The following is a 10,159-nucleotide window of genomic DNA, read 5'->3' on the forward strand; positions in this document are numbered from 1 at the left end:
GTGACAAGTGACTGTTGGATGAGAGAGTGAGATAAGGTGGGAAAGAATTAAAGATTCTGAGAGATGTGGTCCAAACTCTGGGAAGGGGCCTCACAGTCACAGACACTTGGTCCTAGTACAAAACTTTGGGCTCGTTTGTAACACTGACAGGAAAAGTAATCTGATTTTAAAATATTAAATTTCAGTATTTGATTAATTTTTTTATTAAATATAAAAAATAATAAGAATTCTGAAAATAAGCAAAATAGTGTAATTTTCTAGGATCCTAATTCCCTAACTTTTCTTAGGTATTTTTTTTCCTCATTTTCAGGATTCTTACTTACATATATATTCAATATTATTTGTATTATTTTACAAAATGTAAAATATAATTTTTATTTAGTAAGTATTTAATGTTTTGTATTATTATTATTATTATTATTATTATTATTATTATTATTATTAGTTCATAATTTATATTAAGAAAATTATAATCTAATTCTCAAAACTATGATCAACTTTATATTATTAATTTATTATTATTATTATTATTATTATTATTATTTAATTGATTAATTAGTTCATAATTTATTTTAAGCAATTATAATTTCATTCTTAGAACTATGAATCATACTTTATTAAGGAAATCTTAATTTAATTTTTTAAATCTATAAATCATACGTTATGTTGAACGTTGTTATTATTATTATTAACAAATCTTGATTAAATTTTAGAGCTATGAAGCACACTTTATTATTATTATTGTTATTATTATTATTATTATTAGGGAAAAGGTGCAAATAAGCCCTCCTAGGTGTAGCCCTTATAGCGTATACCCCCCCTTACTCTATGTGAGTGCAACTAAACCCCCAAACTAAAAAAAAACGGAGCAAATAAGCCCCTCACCCTAGATGCCGTCTTCTCACCGTCAGTCAACCTATTTTTTTTTATTTTTTAACTTGTTGTGGGGCCCACTCTAAAAATTTGGAGGAGGTGGTGCAGGGGCATTCGATTGCGCCGGATGCGATGGAGGACGAGGAAGCGATGCCGCAGGTTTCACCGACGGTGGTGGAGGTGGCGACGGAGGCGGAATGTTGGAAATCTGCGCGGTCGGCTGAATCGGAAAGAGAGCCGCACGATGGCGAAGAGACGGATGAAGACTGAAACGACGATGATGATAGGAGTGAAGACGGCCGCGGTGGCAGTTTTGGAACCCTCGGCGCTCTGGATCGATGATGACAGGAGTGAAGACGCCTCGAAAGTTTATGGAATCTCCTCGGAATTGCACCAAGAATGCCGAGGCGGCTCGACGCTCTCCGCTGGTCATTCATATTTCGCAAAATCTTGCATGCGACCGTCGCATGCAATGCGACGGGTCAAATCTGTTTTGACCCGACCCGCGTCAAGATATTATATAAAATGTTTAAACAAATAAATACAGATTGAGCCTTTGGTGCAATGGCCATAGCACGCCATTTCTCCTTGTTGGCAAGGGTTCGTAACCCATTACAAGCAATTGCCATGTTCTTTTTCCTTTTTTTTCACATTTTTTTTTTGTTTTCTTTTTCTATTTTGTTTCTTTTTGCGTTATTGTTTAGTTTTTTTGTTTTGTTTTTACGTTTTTTTTTCATGTTTTCTTTATTATTTTTTTTCTTTGCATTTTTTTACATATTTTCTTTTTTTTTTCTTTTTAGCATTTCTTTTGCATATTTTTTTATATATTTTGTTTTTTTTCTTTTCAGTATTTTCTTTATTTTTCGTTTGTTTTTTTATTTACTGTTTTTCTTTTTTATATATTCTCGTGAAAAATGTAATACTTTTAAAATATTATATTTCTTCATATCATTAGTTACTTTTTCTGACGACAATAATTACTTGAACAAATAACTAAAAGTATAGGTTCTCGTGAGTAAAAATAGAAATTATCGTAAACAAATGTTTCAAAATTATTATATTTGTTTATTATAATTGTTACTTTTATTTATTGGAACTTGTTCTTTTAATTATTTGGTCAAGTAATTATTTTAGTAAGAAAAAAATATTGATTGATAAAAAGAAAATTAATTATTATTATGAAGAAATGTAATATTTTTGAAACATTACATTTTTTCACAATAATGTTTATTTTTATTCATAAAAACTGTTACTTTTAGTTATAATGTATGAAAATAGTCATTTAACTGATATTCTAAACTCAATCAATCAAGTGTTTAGGGTTTAGTTTTCAAGGTTTAGGGTTTAGAATTTAGTGTTTAGGGTTTAGAAAATATAATACTTAATATCAAATGAAATTAAATCCTTATATTAATATGAATATACATTTGTGCTAACAAATGTATATCTTATACTGACTGAAAGTAAATATTTATATTATGAAATGTAAAATTGATTTTTTTAAAATTAAATTTCAATTTTTTTAGTATTTTGCACTTTTTAATTAATAATATGAAAATTAATACTTATTTTCAATGAAAGTAAACATTTACGTCAAAAGATGTAATACTTATAATGTATGAAAATAGTCATTTATCTAATATTCTAAACTCAATCAATCAAGTGTTTAGGATTTAGTGTTTAATGTTTAGGGTTTTAGAATTTAGTGTTTATGGTTTAGAAAATATAATACTTTATATTAAATGAAATTAAATCCTTATATTAATATGAATATACATTTGTGCCAACAAATGTATATCTTATACTGATTGAAAGTAACTATTTGTATTATGAAATGTAAAATTGATTTTTTTTAAATTAAATTTTAAATTTCTTAGTATTTAATATGAAAAGTAATACTTATTTTCAATGAAAGTAAACATTACATCTAGAAAATGTAATACTTATAATGTATGAAAATAGTCATTTATTTGATATTCTAAACTCAATCAATCGAGTGTTTAGGGTTTAGTGTTTAATGTTTAGGGTTTAGTAAATATTATACTTTATATTAAATGAAATTACTTAAATCCTTATATTAATATAAATATATATTTGTGCTAACAAATGTATATCTTATACTGATTGAAAGTAAATAATTGTATTATGAAAAGTAATTAATTTTTTTTTGTTAAATTAAGTTTAAAATTTCTTAGTATTTTGCACTTTTTAATTAATAATATGAAAAGTAATACTTATTTTCAATGAAAGTAAATATTGCGACTAGAAAATGTAATTATTTAGAGAAAGAAAAGTAATATTTCTTCATACGGATAAAATTAATAACATTGTAAAGAAAAGAAGAAAAAAAATTGAAACATAAATAAAAGAGCAAAAAAAACAACCGAAAAAGCACAAAAAGCAAAAGAACAAATACAACAAAAGATAGTGGCTAATGGAGGAATCGAACCCACACCCTCAGAGGTAGGAGTCGATAGCTGAACCAATTGCGCAAAGCAATATTTATGTTATGGTATGTTAAATTTATTATAACTAGTATACAGTTCGGGTCGACCCGTCGCATCCCATGCGACTGCCGCACAGGAGACCAGCCCTTCATATTTATGATTCTGCTTCGTCAATTCCATGTGCAGGAACTCGTTCTCGTTCATCAGCCGCTCATTCTCCACCTCCAGCCAAGCACTCGATCTTCTTCCTAGACCGTTCAATTTCACAATCCTTACTCGAAATCTCGCTCTCCAGCACCGGCTAGACCTGCGCGGAGGAGCGTGGGAAACAGACGCCGAAAGAGCGGGAGAAGCCGGCACCAGAGCCTTTCTGGCCCTGCGGCTGGTGCTTGCCGGAGCTCGGCGTGGAGGCGTCGGGCTTGGTCTTCGTTTGAGCTGGCGGATTCTGCAATCCCATTGCCGTTTTAACTTTTCCGGCGACCATTTGTGTTGACTGTCGGTCAGAAGACGGCGTCTAGGGTGAGGGGCTTATTTGCTCCGTTTTTTTGAGTTTGGGGGTTTAGTTGCACTCACATAGAGTAAGAGGAGGTATACGCTATAAGGGCTTATTTGCACCTTTTCCCTTATTATTATTATTATTATTATTATTATTATTATTATTATGTAAGAAAATTTGAATTTAATATTAGAATTTTAAATTATATAATTAACCTTAATAATGTACTTTGTTGTTACTAAAAAATTAATTCGAGAAATCTACTATGAAGATTGAATTACAATTTAATTCTTATATAGATTGATTAATTATATTTATTTCATGATACAAATCCAGAATCCTAACAATTATTTTTGGTATTTCCAAACACTGGAGAATGAATCTATTAGGATTCACTTTCCACGGAATCATTTTCATGGAAATAACTAATGAGGACAAAAATATGAATCCCTACAATATCGGAAGACAGTAACTGAGTAAAGGAAAGACCCTTTAGGAAGCAGCGCTGCAGAGCCACGTAACAGCCCATCTCGACTCCAAACAACGATGTCCTCAACAAGACGGGCCTAATTTCACTAAGATGATCTTATCCCAAGAGAATCCAATATCCACGTCCAACTAAGTCGAAAATCAAGATTACAATGAATATGCGAAGATCAACATGAAGAAGTATAGTCCGATTATGACTTAAATATAAGTCCTCCTCCTGCTAGGATTCTTAAAATTTTACCTATAAATATATGTAAAACCCTAGTGTAAAATATCTACGATACACCCACGAGCACCTTTACGCAACACTAAACAGCCCTGTCTAGGCCTAAACAACCCTGCTAGGATCGAATCAATGCTCAAAGAGCGCAATATTCAAAGTATACGATGAAGTCAAAGCATTCAAAGTGCCCGAAACACTCGACAATCTAAAGCATTAGAAGGACTCCAAAGTAATCATGTACACAAATCAATACCAGGTCCCCAAAACATTCAAAATTATTAAGGCAACACACTCGTAGAGACCCAAACTACGAAGGACCCACTCAAAAATCAATAGGAAAAATAAGACACGCTGACGAAAAATCAAAAAACTCAAGTGCCATCAAGCCATTAAACAAAACATACAATGTGGGCCAAAGAAACAGTAATAAAGAAAACCATTAATGTTAGGTCCGGAGGGTCTCGAATAGGTGTATGGGGGGGGGGAAATACACCTATAGGCTATTTTTCTTAAAACCAGAGGGGTCTCAAGATAGAGATCAAAACGAAACTTTACATGCAAACTTAGACGCCTGTTAACTGAAAGGAGTTTTGACCAAACAGGATTGACGACTGATACTGAAATACTCTTCAGTAAGGAGTTATCAGTTAAGTCACTGGAACTTAACTGATGCACGTTAAGGCTTCAGTCGAGTTTGCTAAAACAAAGATGTTACAAGTCTTCCTGACTATCAGAGGATAAATCAGTCAGACTGATAACATACGCAGCGGAAATAACTTTGTTTCGTAATAGCCTTTGTTGAGCACGTTGTTAGTCTTAGGTTTCTCTTTGCATTTAAACAGTATTTAGTTTATCAATTGAAAGAGCACAAGTAAGAATGTAAAACTGAAAGCTGTAAATAACACAGAGATTTTTACGTGGTTCGAAAAACACTTCCTACATCCACGGTCGGTTGATCAGACCAACAACTTTACTCCGCAAGTGCTTAACTGGTGCATTGCAAATCTAACCGTGTGCTTAGCTGGGTGCACACAACCGAATCAACTGAAGATCCAATCTTCAGTACCAACACTTCACTCGCACTGGATTTTCCACTCCTAGCACGAACCTGCACTAGGATCTTACGGAGTCAGAGTACCTTCCTGAACTCCTTTTCGACTCAAACACTCGATTCTATCTTTCGAAGGAAGGTTTGAAATCTTGCCAACTAAACTTTAAAGAACAAGTTCTTTGGATTTAGTTTTGACCTAGGCTTTGGGTAAACAAGGGTTTGCCTAAGGTCTAAGAGAATATATGTAATCAACAGTGACTGATTTTTGGCTTTGGTATACTCTTCTTCGATTCAAGCTTTGGAGAGGTTAAGCTTTAGCTGAGAAACAATTTTGGCGGAGTTTCAGCTTATGTCGTTGAATCGGTGAAGATTGAAGTGATCCTCGAGCGCTATTTATAGGAGAGGTCTTGAATAGATCCGTTGGCGGAGAACGTCTTCAAGATTTCTTCCGTTGGAGAGCTTTTCGAATTTGGGCTGAGGCTTCAATCTTCGAGGTTCCTTGTTTGGTGAGAACGGCTATGTTGAAGAGCAGGAGATGTGACGTCTCTGATAAAGTAGCCACCAAATATGAATGACCTCTGCAGAGAGGGATGATCCTGAGATCTCTACATTTAATGCGACTGTACTTTTGGAGTACGTGGCTTCCTTTGAACGTTGGAGGTTCAGTCCGAGGAAGAATGTTTAACTGATACTTGACTTTAGTATCAGTCCGCTGAATCCACGTGGCATGCATTAAGTAATCAGTTCCGGACTGATTCTTCAACTGATACTTCAGTTGGTAACTTCAGTCTTCAGTCTTTAGTCCTTTGTCCTTCAGTCTTCAGTCTTCAGAACAGCAAATTAAACTAGAAAAGAACTCTAACACTTGAGTTCGAACAGTTCTAGTCTATTACAATTAAGGCCTATGGATTTTGGTATCATCAAAACAAGGATTAGGATATTTCAATAAGTTCCCAACAATTTCCCCCTTTTTGATGATGCCAAAACCACACAACAGTTCTAGACAAACAAAAGACTGAACTCAGAGCACAAGTTCTAAACGGGGTGAATACTATTCCCCCTTAACAATAGAACCTAAAAACTTGTACTAAGAGAAAGAACACAACAGTTCAAACACAAAACGAGGAGAAGACAGAAAAACATTAATCAGAGCCTGGACAAAGAGTCATTGTCTTCAGGTTGAGATCAAAAGAAGTTCTTTTCATTAAAAGTAAGACTGATGAGACATCAGTCGAGGTACAGAGCAAGACTTACAATGGAGTAAAAAGCAAAACAAAAACACATGGGAAACCCATGGACTCCAGCAGTCAGCATGGTTGCGCTTTGAACTTCTTGATCTTCATCTTCAGTCTTCATGTTCCTAAGCTTGTTCCATTCACTACAAGAAATTAAGGGTTTTATCCACACATGAATGTGTGGCTAAAAGTATATTTATGTGTCACTGTTTCTTTTTACCCACACATAAGTCAAATGTCAACATGTGTGGGTAAAACTTTGTAAAGAAAGGGTATTATCCACACATATGTATATGTGTGGGTAAATCACCAAACATTTACCTACACATATATATATGTCACAAATAATACATTTTATGTGTGAGAAAAGATATTTATGATATACTGCAGCGATGATGTGGAAATGACCTGGTAAATCTTTTCATATATATGTCACGAATAATTTATTTTTTGTGTGGGAAAATATATTTTTGAAATAATGCAATGATGACGTGGAAATTACGTGGTTTTTACACGTAAATTTTGTGACACATATATGTGTAGCTAAATCTTATAAATTATGTGTAGGTAATTATTTTTTAATATTAATTTTAGAAGAAATATTATTATTTTTTAAATGGCGAAGGTGCAGATTCCCCCCTAAACTACACCCCCCTAGAGCTTTTAGCCCCCCATACTCGGTCAAAGCGCGTTGACCTCCCCAAAGTCTCGGAAGAAGGGTGCAATTAGATCCCTCCGTTAAACGGCGCCTAAACGTCGTCTCTCTTAATTTTTTTTTATTTTCAAGCGGGCCCACCACTCTACTCACAGCCCCCCCTCTTCTTCTCCGGCAGGGTAGACAGCGCCGGCCGCCGCCGCCGCCCTGACTTCCCTCTCTCTCGCGTATGCTCTCTCCCTCAAGTTGCCACACGACACACACACACACAAACTGAAAACGCACACCACACATCCCTTTCCTCTGGCAGACGACCACGCCGCCTGAATCCCCCTCCCCCCCGACTCCACTCTTCGATCTGGGTATCGACGCCGCCCCATGCGGCGCCGTCTCCTTCCTCGGCCATGGCGGAGATGCCGCCGCCTCCCTCTGCTCACAAAACCCCCACCGCCCCTGCTTCCCTTTTCTCCCTAAATCAAATGGCGACGGCGGAAGAAGGCGGAGCCACCACCACCGCTTACGGCGGCGGCGGAGGAAGAGGAGCTGGGGGAAAGTTTCGCAAGAAGCCCTTCCGCAAAACGACGATGCCTTACGAGCGCCCCGCCATCGCCTTCCGCGGCAATGGAGGCAGCAGCAGCAGCAGCTGGTTATTTCTTTTCGTTTGCTTTAAGGGTTTGGTTTTAGCTGCGAATCTTTAGTTTCGTCTGAGATTTCAAATGTTTGTCTCATGATTTGTGCGAAGTATTCGATTTTGTGCCTGAATTCTGCTTTTGGTACATGATTATTTGGATCGTGAGAGATGCAGTCGCCGGAGATCCCGTAAGAGATGACAATGGTGGTGGAGAAGAGAGAGAGAGAGGAGTGGGACCCATTAGAAATTAAAAAAAAAAGAAAAAAGATTAAAGAAAATGGCGTTTAAACACCGTTTAACAGAGGGACCTAATTGCACCCTTCTAATTCCGAGACTTTGGGGAGGTCAACGCGCTTTGACCGAGTATGGGGGGCTAAAAGCTCTAGGGGGGTGTAGTTCAGGGGGGAATCTGCACCTTCGCCCTTTTTTAAATATATAAAATAAGCGTGGATAAATGTTATTATGTGTGAACAATATTTTTATCACAATTTTTATAAAAATATAAAATAGCATATCATACATTATATGAATCAAATATAATGAATTATGAAATACAATCTTTTCATGTATCGCATACAATGATAGATACATTGATAAACATATAATTCGAAGTGTCTTCCTAAAAAGAAAGAAAATGAAAGAAGGAAACAAGTCCTATTGTTTACATCCTATGCTCCATGGGTTGATGAGCATCTGCGTCTTTTTACCCTGCAACTTTTTTGCAAACCTCGATTTCACAATGGGGTCCGTACCACCAGTTAGCAAGTCCTATAATATCAAGTAAAGAATACAAAAAATTCAAGTAATAATTAAGACATTATCATGTAAAACAATCAGTGTTGAAAGGGCTACAAGAAGCAACGTACATTTCAATATAAACTTTTATTATATGTATGTAGTTTCATCACAACAAATTTTATGTATGTATGTATGTATATATATATATATATATATATGTAATAGTATTCTTAAATTCAACAAATACATATGGGTAGGATGGTTTTTTATAATCTTACCTACTAATGCTAGAGCCCTCCATATCAGCAATGTGCCTAGGATGAATGATACAGATACTCCAGTACAAATTATAAGCTGCAAAGTTTGAAGATTAAAAAATGGCCTTAAAGGTGTAACTATTGAAGCGATAAGTCTATCTACCTGATTTATGGTTGTCAAAGCTCCTCTTAAATCCTTGGTGGCGATTTCAGCTATGAATACCAAAACCTATAAACCAAACGCGACAACATTTAGCCTATGTCTATGGTGTCAACATTGTGTTGCAGAATAGCAGCAGATTTTACTTTTACCACATGAAAAAAAAAATATCCCATATCCAGTTTCCAATTTCCCGATGTCAAGAAGCAGGCATTCTGTTAAGATTATTATAGTTTGCTAAATGAAAAAATTGGTTTATTACAAGATAGTAAAATGTAGTAATAGATGATACCTCTGCAAAGTAAATCAAAAGCCATCCTGCTGCACAGAATCCACTTGATACTATCATTGCCTGCTTCCATTTCAAATTCAGTACAATTTTAGCTGTAATCCAACAATATGTAAAGCATATATTCTTGGTGACCAATAATAGAGCCTCCATTCAGTTTTGCAGCATGTAATACAGAACACAAACAGCTGAAATCTAAAACTTAGCATCTTGAACAAGTCAACAATCCACATGTAGATCAAATGAAGGAAAGGAAAGTATGCATAGCATCTTGGAGATATTCATGTAATGCGGCTATGCATACGAACCTGAGGGAGAGGGGGAGAGACAAGGAATGGTGGGGAAGAAGAGTGATAGAAGTGAGGAGGGAAATAAAGGAAATACATGGCGAGCCTTTGGTGAAAGAAGTAGGGCAAAAAGCGGCTCGTCATACATGTTGGGAGTGGATGTGAGGATGGAAAATCGAATCAGTGGTAGTCGTGAGGACTAGCACTGTCGATGTTGCGCCGACTGACAACGAGCTCCTGCTCATTGTTGTTGCTCCATATGGAAGCCTCACAAAAAGGTGTGAGGCTCTTCTGAGACTCAGTTGAAGTTCGTCTTCTTGAGATAGGA

At 35.6% G+C, this 10,159-nt stretch overlaps 1 protein-coding gene across 1 annotated transcript; it reads right to left on the reverse strand.

The window, feature by feature from the left end:
* Positions 1-8,626: 8,626 nt before the first annotated feature.
* Positions 8,627-9,607, reverse strand: LOC131015676 (sugar transporter ERD6-like 7). The gene is made up of 4 exons (XM_057944101.1): positions 9,548-9,607; positions 9,259-9,324; positions 9,117-9,192; positions 8,627-8,868 (listed from the first exon to the last, which is right to left on the reverse strand). The coding sequence occupies exons 1-4, from the start codon at positions 9,602-9,604 to the stop codon at positions 8,804-8,806; spliced, it is 264 nt and encodes an 87-aa protein (XP_057800084.1). The 5' UTR covers positions 9,605-9,607; the 3' UTR covers positions 8,627-8,803.
* Positions 9,608-10,159: the final 552 nt, after the last annotated feature.

The sequence above is a fragment of the Salvia miltiorrhiza genome, chromosome 3, assembly GCF_028751815.1.
Source record: "Salvia miltiorrhiza cultivar Shanhuang (shh) chromosome 3, IMPLAD_Smil_shh, whole genome shotgun sequence".
In the NCBI taxonomy this organism is placed as follows: domain Eukaryota; kingdom Viridiplantae; phylum Streptophyta; class Magnoliopsida; order Lamiales; family Lamiaceae; genus Salvia; species Salvia miltiorrhiza.